Source organism: Microcaecilia unicolor, chromosome 6 (assembly GCF_901765095.1).
Source record: "Microcaecilia unicolor chromosome 6, aMicUni1.1, whole genome shotgun sequence".
NCBI lineage: Eukaryota > Metazoa > Chordata > Amphibia > Gymnophiona > Siphonopidae > Microcaecilia > Microcaecilia unicolor.
In genome coordinates, this window is record NC_044036.1 from 247,890,047 (window position 1) to 247,907,774 (window position 17,728).

Genomic DNA, 17,728 nt, shown 5'->3' on the forward strand with positions numbered 1-17,728 from the left:
ACTGTTGGAAACAGGATGCTGGGCTTGATGGACCTTTGGTCTTTCCCAGTATGGCAATACTTATGTACCTATGTAATGCATCCACCAGGGTCTCTCCTTTATGGATTGTCTTTGGCTAACATCCCCGGATGCCTATGCCTCTATACCCCTAGCCCTAAAAGTTCCTTCAGTTGCAAAGACTGTCATCTCACTTTCTCAGATCTGGAAGACTACCTGGGACCTCCTACTTCAAATGACTCAAAGATTCAAGCAACAGGCTGACAAAAAGAGATGCCCCGTGCCCTGATTCCAGATACGGGACCTGGTATGGCTTTCCACACGGAATCTATGCCTTAAAACGCCATCAGCCCAGTTTGCCCCTTGGTTCATTGGGCCATATCCAGTGACCCATCAGATTGGCCCTGTCACGTACCAACTAAAACTAACAGCTATCCTCCAGATCCACAGTATCTTTCACATGTCCTTACTGAAACCACTGTTCTTGAGAAGAATGACTAAAGCTTCCCCTACCCACTATCGATCGATATGGACAAGGAGTACAAGGTGCAGGGTATACTGGACTCATGAAGGGTATGGGGCAGATTACAATATCTCATTGCTTGGAAGGGCTTTGACCTGGGAACCAGGAACCGGTGGCTCAAGTCCATGCCCCGGTCCTCATCCAACGGTTTCACCGCTTGTTCCCTCACAAACCCAAGCCCAGGAGAAGGGGGGGGGGGGCTGTTGAGAAGAGGGTACTATCACAGCTCCTCCATGGCTCCAGCCCCAATCCTAACAGACTTACCGAGACGGCTTGTGTGACGGTGTCCTCCTGGTGTCCTGTGCCCGCACACAGCCTCCTAGGGCATGCATGTGTGCCACAGCCTGCTAGATATAGGGCTAGCGGTGGGATGCCAGGGTGCACATGAGGGCATCATCAAGGGGCTGAGCACTTTTAAGGGAGCTCAATCCCGCCTCATGTGCCTTCACAACTGGTTCTTCCTGGTATCTTCTGGTTCCTGCTTTCCAAGTCCAGCTTGCCTCCTGGTTCCTGATTTGCCAAGTTCCGCTTATCTCCTGGTTCCTGCTTTACCAAGTTCTGCTTGTCTCTTGGTTTCTGCTTGCCAAGTTCAGCTTGTCTCCTAGCTTCCTGCTGTGCCAATTTCTTATCTTGCCTCCTCTACTTCTACTCCAGAAGTGACCTGTCTACTGTGGCTTGGAGTCCAACTACGGTCCTAGGGCTCACCATCCAGTTTCACAAGAATCAGTTAGTGTCAGATGATAGGAAGCACTGTAATTTTCGGACACCTCTTCTGACAAGGACACTTCATGAGCACTGGCTTCTGTTTTCATTCTGCAGGAAAAGGTGTGTGATGGTGTGTGTTTGGGGGGGGGGGAGTTCTAAACTAAATAGCTAGCAAACTTCATAGATATGATGATATGGTGATCCTACAACAGGCAAAGGGCATATTGGACACATCGTAGTAGAGAAGAACTCAGGTTCTTTTGGAGACCTTCTAGTCACAGTGTCACTTGTTCGTATGCTATCTGTTGGCATTAAGAGAAAGTTGATCCTAGAACCTGTTTATTTCTTTTGATGAGAGGTTAATTTAAAGACCCTTTAATTCTTTGTGGATCAGCCGGTGCACAGAAATCTGCCTCATTTTTCTACTAATTGATCCCTGAAATCCCAAAACTTCTTGAGGCTTGTCAGAATCACTGTGGGCACAGGTTTTGGGATACATGGACTTCTTTTGTATGCTATGCAGAACACATGCCCTTGTGGTGGAATAGGCACGTGGGGGGGGGGGGGGGGGCAGGGCAATTCTATGTGGGTGCCTCCTCTAATGTGCCCTGATGCTGTGCGGTGAGAGACTGTTTTATAACAGCATCTGGACACCCAGATTCCATTATAAAATGCAAGCACCACTGTTCCTTCTAAACTGAGTGGCAGTGCTCCACCTGTGGGGGGGGGGGGGGGGGGGGGGGGGAGGAGGTTGCTGTTTCACTATCACATTTTCAGTAGTGAGAAACAGGCAAGTTCTGCAGAGCCTGCCCATCCCTAGTGACTGAAAACTCCACTACTGAAACTCCACCCCTCACTGGCAGCAATGCATTTGGATGACTCTCGCTTACCTTAGAGAGAACAGTGAGTGTAACCCATCATCAGCATGTCTAAAACCTATGCATCAGCCTGGTGTAACTGTGAACACCTAAATACAGCAAGTACATGCATAATTTAGAGTATTCTGTAAGTTATACACATAAGTGGGAAACCCTGCCTATGTCCTGCCCATGTGAACACCCCATGTAAACACCCCTTCTATTTAAATGTTATGCCCCTTATGCGCACCCCTTGCAAACGCCTCTCCGGTACTATGTAAGCCACATTGAGCCTACAAATAGGTGGGAAAATGTGGGATACAAATGTAACAAATAAATAAATTTACTATACCATACTTTATATTGTTATTTGAATATTTTTACTGCTGTAAGTGCCTATTGCTTATGTTTGAATTATTCTTACTATACACCATCTTGAGTGAATTCCTTCAAAAGGGCGGTAAATAAATCCTAATAAATAAATAAATAGCACTTAGCTGCTTTGCTGACACTTAACGCAAAAATGTGCACTTACCCATGAAAGTACCGGTATTCTGTACATCTCAATACGCAAGTGGCACATAAATGAGGGTGCCCAGTTATAGAATTGCCCTTTTGGTGGGGGAAGGGGAAATGGACAGTGGGACCAGAAGCAAGTCAGTTCAATTACCAGAATTAGCTGATGACCTGGGCAAAGTGACTTTGCCCAGGTCATTGTGTGCTGGGGGTAGGGGTGACAGTGGTAACAACATGGCTGGTTGCCACATATGTGTCCCCCATGTATATGCACAGATCAAGTGGCAAGTGTGGAACACCTTTGTGTGCATGATGTCAAGGATGGTCACCCTTTTTGCTACCCCCCTAAGACCATGCCTGCTGAATCACACTGTGCACAGCTTAAAGAACTTATGCATCTGGTAAGAAACCTTCCTAGCAAGGGGCATGCTATTGACAAGTAGTTGTACTGCCATGTTTTATTGTGCACTGCTGGTTTCATAGAGCAGGACTTCCCAATCCTGTCCAGTGGACCCCACAGCCAGTATCCAAGATATCCACAAAGATTATACATGAAGTAAATTTGCATATATTGGATTGGCAATGTATGCAAATTTATCTCATGCATATTCATTGTGGATATCCTGACAAAATGACTGGCTATGGGGGTCTCTAGCACAGGTTTAAGATGACCTGGCAGACTATAAAAGACTTCAAAAATCAGGTTTTCTTGGGCTATGCTGTATAATAAAAGAAATACAAAGCTTTGAGGCTGTTCAGTTTAGGGTTTTGGCTAAACTCATAAACCAGGACATCAACAGTCGACTCCCATGCACTCATATAAACCCACGTGTCCTCAGCACATTCAGTTTATCTCACACAACCATCTCCAGCACATTCCATTCCAGAGAGCAAGGAGGCACACATTATTCTGATTCACACAGCAAGAATCCACCCTGACCTAAATTCCATTTATTGTCGTTTGATTACATTTATGTAGGATATAAATTCTTCCCTTCCCATTAAGAGCTGTAGTCTCAAACATGTAAGGTTGAAAACATGATGTTAAGGTAATGAACATAGAGATGCCAAGTTGCCCAGTTCCAGGTTGGAGATTTTGGGACAGTGCTGAATTTCTGAACACTGCATCCTGGGATTTGCAGCACCGATTTCAATGGGCAGGACTGGGCACTACAAATCCCACACTGCTTTGGGATGTAAGTTTAAAACCAGAACCATTCCAAAATATCCAGCCTGGAACTGGAAACCTTGGCATTTCTGTGAACAGATGGTTCTGTAGAATTCCTAGCTGTATAATGTACAATGGGATTTGAGGCCCAGATTCCTGTGTTCCTGAATCCAACATCCTTGGTGACACTGTCCCTTTAAGCTCTGGTGGATGCCAACTTTTGTTAGTGTGCTCTCCTGCCCTGGTGACTGGTGACTTTGGGCAGCCTGGTGACCTTAGTAGAGGAAATGGGTTCCACCGGGTTTGCCAAAAACAGCATGTGGGGGTCTGGTCTGGTATATTCTGTTACACCTGAGAAGGAAGGGCACTTCTATGAGGTTGCCCATTTCACCTCTGTCTTTGGCAGTGGTGTAGACACAGGTGAGCCTGGATGGGAAGGGGATCATCCACTTTTGGCTCAGGCCCACCCAAAATTGAATCACCCTTCCAGTGGCTGGATGGGATCCCCAAGCTTTGCCAGCTGAAGACCTTCTCCAAAACCACAAACTGCTGCTGCTGCCAGCCCTGTGCCCCTCCCCCATGCTTGTTCAGTTTTTGTGAGGTGGGAAGACATTTTGGCTGCTGTTGAAGGAGGTCAGCTGATGGGGCTTGGGGATCTCTACCAACTCAGGTATTTATATTTTGCCTTTATTTATCAAATTTATATACCACTTATCCAATACATCTAAGTGAGGGGGGAGGTTGAGCAGGGGAGGTGAAAATTTCATGCACACCCACCTTGGGCTCAGGCCTATCCAAAATTAGCCATCTGGCTCTGCCACTGGTTCTCGGTGTCATTGAGTGCACCCGTGTGGGAGAGAGCCCACCTACTGCAAAAGAAAGGCCTTCCATTCTCTCTGATCTCTGCAGGGGAGGGGGGTAGTGGCAGCAGCGACCCAGAGAGACCCGCTCTCTCTGGAGGGGCCCAGAGCACTCGATCGTGTGTGTGTGTGTGTGTGTGTGTGTGGGGGGGGGGGGGGGGGGGAGGTTCAGTTTCAGCTGAAAATGAACATGCTTTTTGACCAAAATCCAAACTCAGATTTTGGGATGGATTCGGTGCCAAAATCAAAATCGAAATTCAGTTTGCCTCTAATTGTCGACTCTCATTTCACCAGCAGATCTCCAAAGTTCTTATACAGGGATTCTATATCTTATGTAGACTTTGTGTTGTTCACTCCTATTTAGACTTCTCCCAGATGCACACTCTCATTTATGCTCTTCTGATATCTAGACTCGACTATTGTAATTTTGTTTATGCAAGTATTTCATCTGCTCAGGTCAAATGTCTTCAAACTCTTCATAATTCCACTGCCAGGTAAGGTTTCTCTACTGATCACGTTCAATCTCTAACGGTTCAATCATGTTAACCATTATTCCTCCATCTTCTTTGGCTTCCATTTCCTTTCCTGTACTCTTCAAGATTCTTTGCCTAGCCCATAAAGCTTGTTATTTAGGGCGTAGCTACGGGTGGGCCCGGGTGGGCCCGGGCCCACCCAAACTCAGCTAAGGCCCACCCAGTTTCTGTGACCGCCAATCACAGCTGCAATCAATCACATCACGTACGGACGTGCAAGGAAGCCTCCAGGAGTCAGTCCAGGAAACAGCAGCAGCTCTCCCGCAGCGCCGATCTTTACTGGGAGTGTGTCGCGTTGGGAGTCAGGCATTGGGGCGGGTCGGCGGGGACCAGCTTCGGCGGATGACGTGGTTGCAGCGCCGCGTACCTCAGGATCTGCCAAGCCATCCCCAGCTCGCGTCGCGGTCGCGTCAATTCTGCAGTGCTGCGATGATGGTGATGCCTGCCTACTGACCCTGCAGCCGGTCTCCCTCCAAGCCGTGTTAGCCGTAGGTAAGTACAGCATTGAGCTCCAGGACTCAACAAGGGGCAAAATAGGAGAGTTGAGCTGTTGAGCAGTGCTGGAGAAATCGGGTTCACTCACTGTAATCAGTTGGTGATCTTGGGCCTCCTTTCCAGGCAGCACTTTGTACCAGGTGATCTTGGGACTCATTGGGGGGGGGGGGGGGTAGACTTCTGCAGGGAAGCTCAAAAAGTTGTTTTGTGTAATGCTGATGGGCTTCTGAGTGGGGGTGGGCTCTGTCTACATTTCCCAGGTTAAAAAGTAAAGTTTTGTATTGCATTCATGGTGGGTTTTTGGGTGGAGATGTTTAAAAAAAAGTGTTTAATGCTAGTGTGCTTCTGTGTGGGGGAGGGGGGAGGGAAGGGCAGGGCTGATGCCAGAATATGGGATGGGGGTAGGGGAGAGGTCAGGGCTGATGCCAGGGTAAGGGGGTAGGGGATAAAGCCACATTGAGCCTGCAAATAGGTGGGAAAACGTGGGATGCAATAAATAAATAAAAATAATAATAAAGGGATAGGGTAGGGCTGGCACTAGTTACAGGGAAGGGTGGGGGTAGGAAAGGTTAGGGCTGATGCTGGGTTATATGGATGGAGGAGTAAAGAAGGGAAGGGTAGTACTGATGCTGAGTTATAGGGAGGGATGGGGGAGTAAGGAAGGGTAAGGCTGATTTTGGGCTTCAGGAATAGATTGGGGGGATAGGAAGGGTAGTGTAGGGCTGATGCTGGGCTATGGGATGGATGGGGGGGGGGAGTCCTTTATTTTGTAATTGATCAGGATTGATCTGTGTTCTGCATGTGACTGAGGTGAGAGATTCTGCTGGCATGTGGTTAGTGTCAGGATCTATATCTCAGTCTGACTTGTCTGGCGCTGTTGTGTATATTCACTGCTTCCTTTTAAAAGATAACTGTCATTGGTATTTGTGAGTTCAGAATTGTTGTTGTTTAGGTTTGCAGCATAGGCTCTGAGAAGCTTTTTCGCAGGATTTAGTGTTACTTCACTAAGTATCTGGCAGTGAAGGAATTTTGTGTTGCTATTATTGAGGTGTTCCCAGAATTTGAATATATTTTTCCTATGGAAAGCTGTAAGAGGAAACGTTTTGTATGCTACAGATTCCACAATAGGTGGGGAAAAAAATCTTGATGTTGACAGTGTAATTTTGCTTATTTCATCAGTGAGAAATCTGGGCTTTGCTTCATGCAGTTTTTGATGTGTTGGTGTAGACAAAGGTTAACATTTGTGAAAAATGTAAATTTATTAACGTGTGTAAATGAATTGATATTGAAATGAAAGTAAATTCTGTCAAGAGCAGTTTATATTTCCCTTGCTTCCCTTTTAAAAAAATGTAAATAAATTATATTTTGGCTTTTTTTAGTTCTGCCACAGACTGCAAATTTCAGTGTGCCATCAACATGAACATTTGCTATAAAGCAAAGTTTGAAGGATATGTGCTATTGCTATAATTATTTTGCAGGGTATTTTCATTATAATAGACTGGTCAAGTTTAAGTTATGGGATACTGTAACTATATATTAAAATGTCAGTGTTTCCATTAAGTATGTATGTGGTTTATGTTGATGCAGGACAGTTGGGCAGATTATTTATTTAGAAATCCGTCATCAAGTGTACTCTAAGGCATTATTTAGTACTATCCCAAGAAACATACCTATATACAGACACCCTGATATTCAGTGTTAAACCCAGATATTCACTTCCAGCCATTTCCGGCGTCTGGCGTAGAATATCCAGTTTCATTTTTGACTGTGGCAAATTAACTGGTTAAGTCAATATTCAGTGCTAACCCATTAAGTGCTTAGCGATTAAAGATAGGCCTGCTATTTATGCGGCCTAATTTAACCGCTAAACATACTTGGTTTGGCACTGAATACCTGTGTTGCACGATATAGCCAGTTAGTGGCTAGCTGCTAAACGTGGATGTTCAGCAGGAGATGACAGGTTATCTCCTGCTGAATAGCCATGGTTATGTGCTAAAATGCTATTTAACTGGCCAAGAGCCGTTCCTGGCTGGTTAAATAATTTTGAATATCAGGCCCATAGTGCCGACCCATATTAGCTTTGGGCCCACCCAAAATGTCAGGTCTGGCTACGCCACTGATTTAGGTTCCCTGCTTTACGTAGCCTCCACCACTACCCCTTACACTCCCTCCAGATCCCTAAGTTCTCTGGAGTTTTCAACCACATGATGCTACCATCTCCCAGGAATGCCCATCTGGAATCCACAAGACATATGGCTTTTTATTTGATAGCTTCCTCCTATGCTGCAAGCTGAGATGTCCTTTAAGATATTTAAAATGTTATTAAAGACACATTTTACACAAGCATTTGGTGACAGGGACTCAGGTGTTAAGATCAGCCCATTGACTATCTCTTTTAGACTCTTACCATGTGCTGGTTGTATATGCCCTGTGTGACTGCCTGGTTGTATATGCCCTGTGTGACTGCCTCTGTTCTATTGGAATCTGGAGTTCCTTTCTTATTTTATAATTAGTATGTAGACTGCCTCTGTTCTATTGGAATCTGGAGTTCCTTTCTTATTTTATAATTAGTATGTAGACTGCCTAGACCTATCCCCTAGATTAGGCAATATAGCAAATCTGTAATAAACAATTTTTGATTTTGATTTTTGTATTTATGTTGGTTAAGCTTTACATTATTTATTAACTTGAAGTTATATATCACTTTCAGATTCTTTAATAAGGCAAATATTGAATGAAATAAGAACTTTCAGTCACTACCAATCTGAGCCAGAACTTAACTGGCAACCTAAAGGTAATTGAATATCTGTTATGAGATAAGAGCCAATTGTCAGGAAACCATTTTTATTGTGGTTTTGAAAAACGATAACGTGAAAAATCACCTGCAGGAACCTATGAGAAAAATCAGGTTGTTAAAAACAGGTTCCAATTAGTCCACCCAGTGATCTCTGTATATGCTGTTCTAGCCGTGTAGATATTTCACTGGTCAGTATCATAACTTATCTAGTCATGTTTATTATTTCTCGTCTTTGATACTCTTCCCCTCTTCTTACAATTGTGCTCTGTAGTCTGTACCTGCCTGAAGTGTGCTTAGTATCTGTCAATTTTGGTTTGTGCCACCTCTCCTACTACCCTGTCAGTATAGAAGGATTTCCTCATATTTCCGCAGATCTTATTTTCTTCCACAGCTGGAAGGCTTCGTATCCCTGTACCCATTCATGTATCCACCCAGTCCTTACACCTTATATTATCATTTATGTGTGTGTTTTAGCAATTTAGGTGTGAGCATTTTCACCAGCTCTGTGATTGGCATAAGTGCTCAGGCCTATAGTTTAGGCATTATTTTGCATGTTATGCTAATATTCTATAAAAGGAAAGTAAGCACTTACTTTACTTTTTATAGAAAAGGTGCCTATGGTGGTGGGCATTAGTCACTGCCATTTGGGCTTTATGAATTTTATTATGCTTATTGTAATTTTTTTATGGTTTTATGTATGTTAATTTTGTAACCCGCTTTTTTTAAAGCAGGATATAAATATAAAAATAAACAAATATAGGTGCACTGTTACAGCATTGTGGCTCAAAATGGTCCAATATGGTCTCTATTTTAAAAGCACCTCCATGTTTAAATAGCAGCATTTATACATGTAAATCGTATACCCATGTAAATAGTAATTTTAGAAAGCTACTATTGACATATGAAGATCTACAAACAAACAGTGGCGATGACCAGTAATGAATAATGTACAACCAATTTTTATTAACTTCAAAGATGACTCGACACGAGTCGTGTTTCAGCTATATGACCTGCATCAGGAGTCTTATATCATCCAGAACTGTAATATATAACAACTGGTAGATTCAGAATTACTGGACAATTGCCATAAATATTACTGGTGGCTACGCAGATTTAGAAGGCGTTTATATCTTGATACCATTAGCCTTGGACATATCAAATATCTACAATGTGTGGCTGAATCTACCAGTGTACAACAGTTGTTATATATTATAGTTCTGAATGATATAAAACTCCTGATACAGGCCATATAGCCGAAACACAGCTTGTGTTGAGTCATCTTTGAAGTTAATAAAATTGGTTATACATTATCCACTACTGATCATCTCCACTGTTTCTTTGTACTCAGTATCGTGGAGGTTTGTTCTTTCTTTTTGGATAACATGAAGATCCATAGCATGTACAGATTTCAAAGGGGCAGGGTGGGTCCTCGTTTGGGTGGATCTTGAGTGGGGCAAAAATCTGCATGTATTTTCCTCGTGTTACAAAAGGAATGCATGTCAATAGGGAAAGATTTGCTTGTTGGGTTTTACATCATCTCAGAGCCACGCACTGATTTCTAGAACGTGATTATTTCAGTGAAGGCTTTACTGGAGAGATTAGGGGAGTCATTATCCTTACTCTCCTGTTTATTTCAGCCTTGGAAATGAAACCACATTAAAATTGTGGCCCCACTACTTAATTGGTGGCACTTTTGTGTAGGTTTGGGCAGCTACATGTGAAGGCTGCAAAAGCACCACTTCCATATGGAAGCTGCCAGGTCCATTATATTGATTTTATCCATGTATATATTTCTAAACTAGCTGATCCTGCTGTACATGCTACCAAACATACATGCACTCCTACAGATATTTTAGAAAAAAAAATCCTTGTTGGCAGAGACATTCCTTTAACAGTGCTGGAACGAAACACATTCTGACCTGGACATCTCAGCTCTGATCTCTACGTTCTATATAAAATGGGTCTTCATTTATTTTTGGTCTCCACTGTGCTTTAGTGAATATGTATCTTTGTAAAATGGCCATTCATGCTATACATGCCACCAACTACATGTGTATGCCTCCCCCCCCCCCCCCCCCACACACACACATACCTAGAACAGAGGTCAGCTGAACTCTGTAAAAGAGCTTGGCTATGCTTGTCATTCTGTGCAAGGACCAGGGTGATGCATGTATGTATCAGTAATACTTATTTTGTAGGAGCTTCCAGTGCTTTAGTGTTCAGTTTTTACAGCTGTTCATTGATTGCTGTGATTCTATATTTTGCTTCTTTCAGTTGCTGCTTCTGCCATGTGTGAGGCTGCACTGATCAGCCCAGAGCCCTCTAGCCCCACCCAATACTATGGAGAATCCTCAGACACTTACTACAATGTGGACCGCTGGCAGAGGTTGCGGACTACAGTCAGGAAGCTGGAATTTTGGGAAAACTTCAATGCAGAGCTGATCGGCACTGGCTTCTTCTCCAAAGTTTACAAGGTAAGGCAGCTCTAAGGCTTCCTGTCATGCTCCTGCTTGCCAAATTTAGCTGAGAAATGATTGTTTAGAGCACCTCCGGCTTTAGAGATGTTCCTTGCAAGTCAAATGCTTTTTGCTGCCACCTCTTATTGCAAAATGGTGATGGATGTTAAAAAAGTGTGGGGTCATTTACTATTTTAATATGTTAATTGCAAGAGGATAGAAACCAGGCATCGAGCATCTGGAGTAGCCTAGTGGTTAGTGCAATGGTCTTTGATCCTGGTGAACTGGGTTCAATTCCCACTGCAGGTCCTTGTGACTCTGGGCAAGTCACTTAACCCTCCATTGCCCCAGGGACAAAATAAGTACCTGTACATAATATACAAACTACTTTGATTGTAACCACAGAAAGATGGTATATCAAGTCCTATTCCCTTTCCCCTCAGTCCAGAGCAGTTGTGCAGGTAGGAAGGGGATTAACTTGTTTACAGCAGCAGCTACAACCATAGATTAAGGCAGTGTGGGGTGAGGGGGGGGGGTTAACATGCAATAACTTAGAGCTGCAACTCTAAACAAACACCTGTGGGGTGGAGGCAGAGTAATCTCTACAGAGTGGCACCTACAACTCTAACCACTTCACTGGGAAGACTGGGTGGCCCATTTCAGTCTCTATCTGGCCATCATCTACTGTGTTGATATGACAAGATATCTCAGTCCAGGTGTATAAACTCCATCTCATTTTCCTTTTAGTGTAGTAAATCTTCATCCATCTGTGCCCCTGCTTCCTTACCACCCTCTCCCCACCCTTTTTTCCATAGATGAATGCCCAGGTGCTCCAAGACTTTCAAAATAAATTCCCTCCTATCTTCCCAGCCTGTCTGCAAACCAAGTTTTTAGGCTTCCCCTGGTGACATCCTTTCCTAGCCCTGCCCATCTATCATCCCACTGTTTTGATTCAGGGTTGGGGTTTTTTTTACCCCCCCCTCCCCCAATGGGGGTACATTTTCCTCAATATCATATTCCTTTCAAATTGAAGCTATTATGTCAAGCAAAACAACCAACTTTCCAACTACTGGTCTACTAACTGCAAGGTCCCGCAAGGATCTCTCCTCTCACCAATTCTGTTCAACCTCTTAATGTCATCCCTTGCCTCAATACATCTGGGGCTTAATGAACTACTATTATCCTACATGGATGACATCCTGCTTCTCTTACTAGTAACAACATCAAAGAAAGATCCAACATAGTCTGAAGCGAATGGAATGACTGCTGTTAGCACCTGGGCCCTGACCAATAAACTGAAACTGAATGCAAAAAAAAACAAGGTGCTGTGGTTCTGAAATCAGAGAGTTGAGGTCCCATCCTATATAATAATTCTCACCTCCAACGTTCTATGCTTGGGACCGTGGCTCCCTGGCTGCAGGTGGACTGCGAGGCAGACACGCAAGGACGTCAATGATGTCAAAACAGCTGATTCCAAGGCAAGGAGAGGAGTAGGGAAACACGCGCAGTGTGTTTCCCTACTCCTCCTACTGCCTCGGAATCAGCTGTCACCCCCCGCGCTACGGCCCCCTCGAAACCCACCCCCTTCCTGAACCTGTCGATCCCCCCCACTGAAACGCCGAAAACCGCACCCCCCGCCGCTGTTGTGCACTACCTGTGCTGACAGCCGAAGTGTTGTTCTGCCCTTCGGGTGGGTTCCTCAATTATCTTCTCAGAAAGTTTAACTCCGTGCGTCTGACATCAGACACATGCGTGCGTCTGACGTCAGACGCATGCAGAGGAACGTCCCGACAAGATGATTGAAGAACCAATGGGAAGGAAAGAACAACACTTCGGCTGTAAGAACAGGTAGCACAACAACGGCAGCAGCGACGGCGGGGGGCGGTTTTCACCGGAACGGGGGGGGGGAACGACAGATTCACGGAAGGGAGGGTTCAAGGGGGCCGTAGCACGGAGGGGGGGGGGGGGGAATTGCCTGCCTAAGACCCGTTTCCTTGCCTACAGAAACGGGCCTTTTTTACTAGTCATCAATATCTTTGTCCAATGGTCAAAGCTTTACTGTCAAATATGAAACCAGAATATTAGGAGTCTTGCTTGATTCTTCACTCACCACCTCTTCCCATATTAATCGGCTATGGAAGAAAACACTATTCAAAATGAGACAGCTACGTCTAGTCATACCATTCTTCGACCAAAAAGCCTTTGCACTACTAGACCAAATGTTAGTCCTATCTCACTTGGATTACTGTAACATTCTATTTCTTGGTATTAAGTGTCAATATCAGAAAAAACTGCAAATAATACAGAATACAGCGGCAAGACTAATATACAGATTGAATAGATACACTAGTGTTTCAACTCATATAAGCAAACTGCACTGGCTTCCCATAGCAGAAAAACTCAGGCTCAAAGCTGCTTGTTTAGTTTTTCAAATCTTACAGGGCTTCATCTCTGAACTGCTGAATAAGACCGCTTCGCTGGACCATGGTCCAGTCTAACAGACTGAAACAACAACTAATGCTAGCATCACCATTTCAAAAGACAATTTGAAATCAGAAAATTTTCTGCTCTCTGTTCCCCATACTTGGAGTCAAAATATGGAACTCTCTACCTATTCCCATCAGAACAGAAAACTGCTACCTCAACTTCAGGAAGAGGCTAAAAACCTTTCTCTTCCCAAAGACTGCTTCATAATAATCCATTGTGACTTCAACTTCCTAGTATGATCCATTATCCCTTCCTTTAATGTTTTTAGTCTCATGCATTACACCAATTGTTTCTAATGTTTCTCATACCTCACACTCACTATCTGCTTTTGTCTCACCTAGAATGTAAACCGTACTGAACCCTGGAAAGGGGATATTAGCGGTATACAAGAATTGAATTGAATAGTTTGGCCATTGATAGGTTTCCGATGGTTGAGCTAACTGCAAAATGCATATCATGCAACTAGATTTACTAACATTCAATACTGTGTTGGTGCTCACTACGCTGATGGCATTCAGTTTCTTTTAAGCATAGGAGAGCCATTTTCTAAGACTTCGGATTTGTTCAAGTTGTCTTTAAGCATGATCAAACAATGGATGATGAGTCATCATCTTAAACTTAATATGAGTAAGATTCAGATTATGTTATCTACTTATTCAATTTCATCTTTCCCTAAGACTTGCATGATTGATGGAATGGAAATACATTTTTTCTAGAAAATTAAATCATTAGGTGTGATTATTGATTCAACATTATCAATGCAAGAACAGATATGTAACACTATCAGAAAGATTTTTCAAATTAAGAATGATCAGACGTCTTAAGCATCTTTTGACCACATCTTTAGAATGTTAGATTAGAGAGTTGTTAGACCCAATTTTAATTACTGTAATAGTTTATTAATAGGCATTTCTAAATGCTTCTTGAAATCTTTGCAAACTGCACAGAATGTTACTGCACGGTTAATTGCCAGACATTTGAGAAGAGAGCATATTACTCCTGTTTTGATTGCATTGCAATGGTTGCCGATAGATTATTGAATGTGTTATAAGGTTTTATTATTGGTGTTTAAAGTTTTGATTAACAAAATGTCATTATTAGTATCGTCTATGTTGCTTTTACACCAGCCTTCACAGTCTTTACGATCGGCAGTTTCCAAGTTGCTGGATGTGCCATCTTTTCACATGGTATATCTTGAGGAGAATAGAGCATTTATATCTTATGTTGCAGGACCTAAAATGTGGGTTGACTTACCAGCAAAGATCCGGTCGCTGAGGGACTTTGAAAGAATTTAAATTTGCACTAAAGACCTTTTTGTTTGGTCAAGCCTTCAATCTGAATATATGAGTTTGATTAAGAGACTGCATAATGTTTTAAATTAAAGTGATACCTGAACATTTATTATTATTATTATTATTATTATTATTAAAGTTTGTATGTCTTGCTTCGTATGTTTTAAACTGTGTATGTTGATTTGTAATCCACCTAGAATTGTAAAGGTAGTGCTGAATAGAAATTTTGAAAATAAATAAAACTGTTAATGTGCATTATTACTAAGTAGGTCCCATTGCTTTAAAAGAGACCTGTGGCACAATACTACTACTACTACTACTAATCATTTCTATAGCACTACTGGACATACTGTACACATTATATGCAGGTACTTCCTCTGTCCCTAGAAGGCTCACAATCTAAGTTTTTGTAATGTATGTTAACAGCTCTAGTGCAGATTAATAACTGTGGAAGACTTTTGCTTTTTTTAAACAGAGGATGATTTCAGATTTCTTACATAGCAAAATATTTTTCCAGTAGAGGAACCACTATATTCACCTTCTCCAACAGCTTCCTGGTAAAAGGTAAAGGGGTAAAGGGGATTGAACTTGATATACCTCCTTTCTGTGGTTACAGTCAAAGCAGTTTACAGTTATTTTGTACCTGGTGCAATGGAGGGTTAAGTGACTTGTCCAGAGCCTCCTCAAGGCCCACTTCTCCCCTCTCTATTACTGAAGTTCATTAGCACAGTCCTTGACTCTGTAAAGAGATTGTTGCAATTTATTTATACAAATTAGATGCCTGGTGAAATAAAGTTGCAATGGAGAATGTAAATCTCAGGGAAAATTACCGCTCTCATTTCTCTGTAGTTTTTGTTATTTTCAAATGACTTGAAATGTGCAGGTGATATACAATGAGGCACCCCTGGCTCCAGATTGCTAACTGGCTCCAGATTTTCAGGTCAGGCTAGTCCAGTCGGTTTAACCCCAGAGCATATAGAAACTTGTAGTCTTACTTTTCTGGGGCCATTTTCCCACCCTCCCTACAGGTAAAGTACACACTGATAGTTCTTTCAGTTTTTGTGGCTGTAGCTGTCTTTTATGTTTTTATATGTTCATTAGATTTTTAATAAACCGCCCTTGTGATACAACCAAAGTGGTTTACATATTACATACAGGTACTATCTCTGCCCCTTGTGGGCTCACAACCTAAGGGCTTCTTTTAAAAAGCCGAGCTAGTGATTCCTGTGAGGCAAACGAGAGGAAGTCCACTCAATTCCTCTGAGCTTCCTCTCATTTGCCGCACGGGACTCACTAGCGTGGCTTTGTAAAATAAGCCCTAAGTTTTAATACTTGGAGCAATAGAGGGTCTTTTGACACCCCCTTGGAATCCGCCATCCTAAGCAGATACCTAGCCTGCCTACTGGTTAAGCTGGCCCTAGACGCAAGTGACCCTTCCTGCTCAGTTGACATTCAGAGGATGCCTGCACTTTTACCTCTTAGTCACCTCTTGACACTCAAGAGTACTAGGTAGATTGTTCAAAATATTAACTTGTCTGGTTTTTATGGCTGTGTTGATTTCTCTTCTAACTTTTTATGTCTTCTACATGGCCAGCCCAATCATCAGGCAAAACTAGGTAGTTGCCCTAGGGTGGCAGCTTCTGAGGGTACAGTAAAGAGCAGCTGCAGTCAAAGCAAAACAAATAAAATAGATCCTGGCAACCATAGGCGGTCGGTGGCCAAACTGTTTGGGGAGGCTAAAGGGGGCGGGGTTAGGGGTGGGGCCAGGGGTGGAGCTTAAATCCATAATTGTCTGATAACACACAGAAAAAAAATAAATAAAAATAAAAGTCACAATTAATACCTTTTATTAAATTTAGATATTAGCTATGTATCATATGTCAAAGAATAAAGTGGTTGCTCAAAGCATATTCTAAGCACAATCGCTCAACTGCAAAACACTATGCACAACTTTGTGCAAAAACACACTCAGAACCTTACTGTACCATAAATATTACACTGGGCAGAACCTAATACACCAATATACCACCCATATGGAAAATGCAGACCGTCAACAATATGAAACAAGGGATCATAATATCATGATACGTGTAGAGCCACAAAACACCCTAATTCATGTTTAATGTGGGATAAAATGCCATAAATAAGTAAATATAAACTTTTAATGTTGAGCACCTAATTCTGAAAGTGGACATATTCCAAACACTATAATGAAAATAAAATTATCTTTTCTACCTTTGTTGTCTGGTGACTTTGTTTTTCTGATCATGCTGGCCCAGTATCCAATTCTGCTGCTATCTGTCCTCTTAACTCCGTTTCCAGGGCTTCCTTTCCATTTATTTCTTCACTTTCCGCCTTTCTTCTTCATTTCTTGCCCTACATCCGTAAGTAAAAGCTGGGTTCTGCGCAGACTTGACTGTCCAGTGGATCCAACTTCTGCCTATTTTCTTCCTCCATGTGCAGTTTTTCTCTCTTCCTTTTCCCTCATCTCATCTCCTTCCTCACTCTTCCCTTCCCTCCATCCATGTCCAGCAACCCTCCTCTCCCCTCCATCCACCCATGTCCAACAACCTTCCTTATGTACAGTGCAAAATATACAGATAGCAGATTTTAATTCCCAAATCTGACAAATTTCAATCTATAAATGGAAAATAAAATTATTTTTCTACCTTTATGCCTAGTAATGCTATTTTTCTAAGCATAGTAGTCTCATTCTCTCTCTGTATCCCTTAGATCACTGTCCAGGGCCTCCTGTTCATTTGCCATGTTATATTTTCTCAATGTCTTCCACTCAGACATTGATTTTTTTTTTTCATGCTCATCTTCCCCCAATACATTTTTTGCCTCTCAAACTTTATCCCTCTTTCTCATCCTCCAGTCTTCCAGCTCCCTCTTTTTACTGCTTCTATCTAGCTCTGCATCTCTTTCCCCACCCATTTCTAACATCTCCCCTCTCTCCTCTTTCTTTTCCATTGATGCCAAGCATCTCTCCTTTCTTCCCTTCCTTCTTGCCCAGCATCTTTTCCTGGTTTTCTCTTCCTC

The 17,728-nt window shown here is 42.7% G+C and overlaps 1 protein-coding gene across 3 annotated transcripts in view; it reads left to right on the forward strand.

Annotated features, from left to right (window-relative positions):
- The window catches only part of LOC115472830 (dual specificity testis-specific protein kinase 1-like), a 221,254-nt gene that overhangs the window by 117,379 nt on the left and 86,147 nt on the right, over positions 1 to 17,728 (forward strand). Inside the window, exons 1-3 of one of the 3 annotated variants that reach the window (XM_030207280.1) lie at positions 5,381 to 5,651; positions 8,365 to 8,448; positions 10,726 to 10,925. In XM_030207280.1, the coding sequence (XP_030063140.1) occupies positions 10,740 to 10,925 (186 nt within the window). In that variant the 5' untranslated portion in view covers positions 5,381 to 5,651; positions 8,365 to 8,448; positions 10,726 to 10,739. Of the gene's footprint in view, positions 1 to 5,380; positions 5,652 to 8,364; positions 8,449 to 10,725; positions 10,926 to 17,728 lie in introns of those variants that run through there. The other 2 variants (XM_030207279.1, XM_030207278.1) reach the window with 2 other exon arrangements.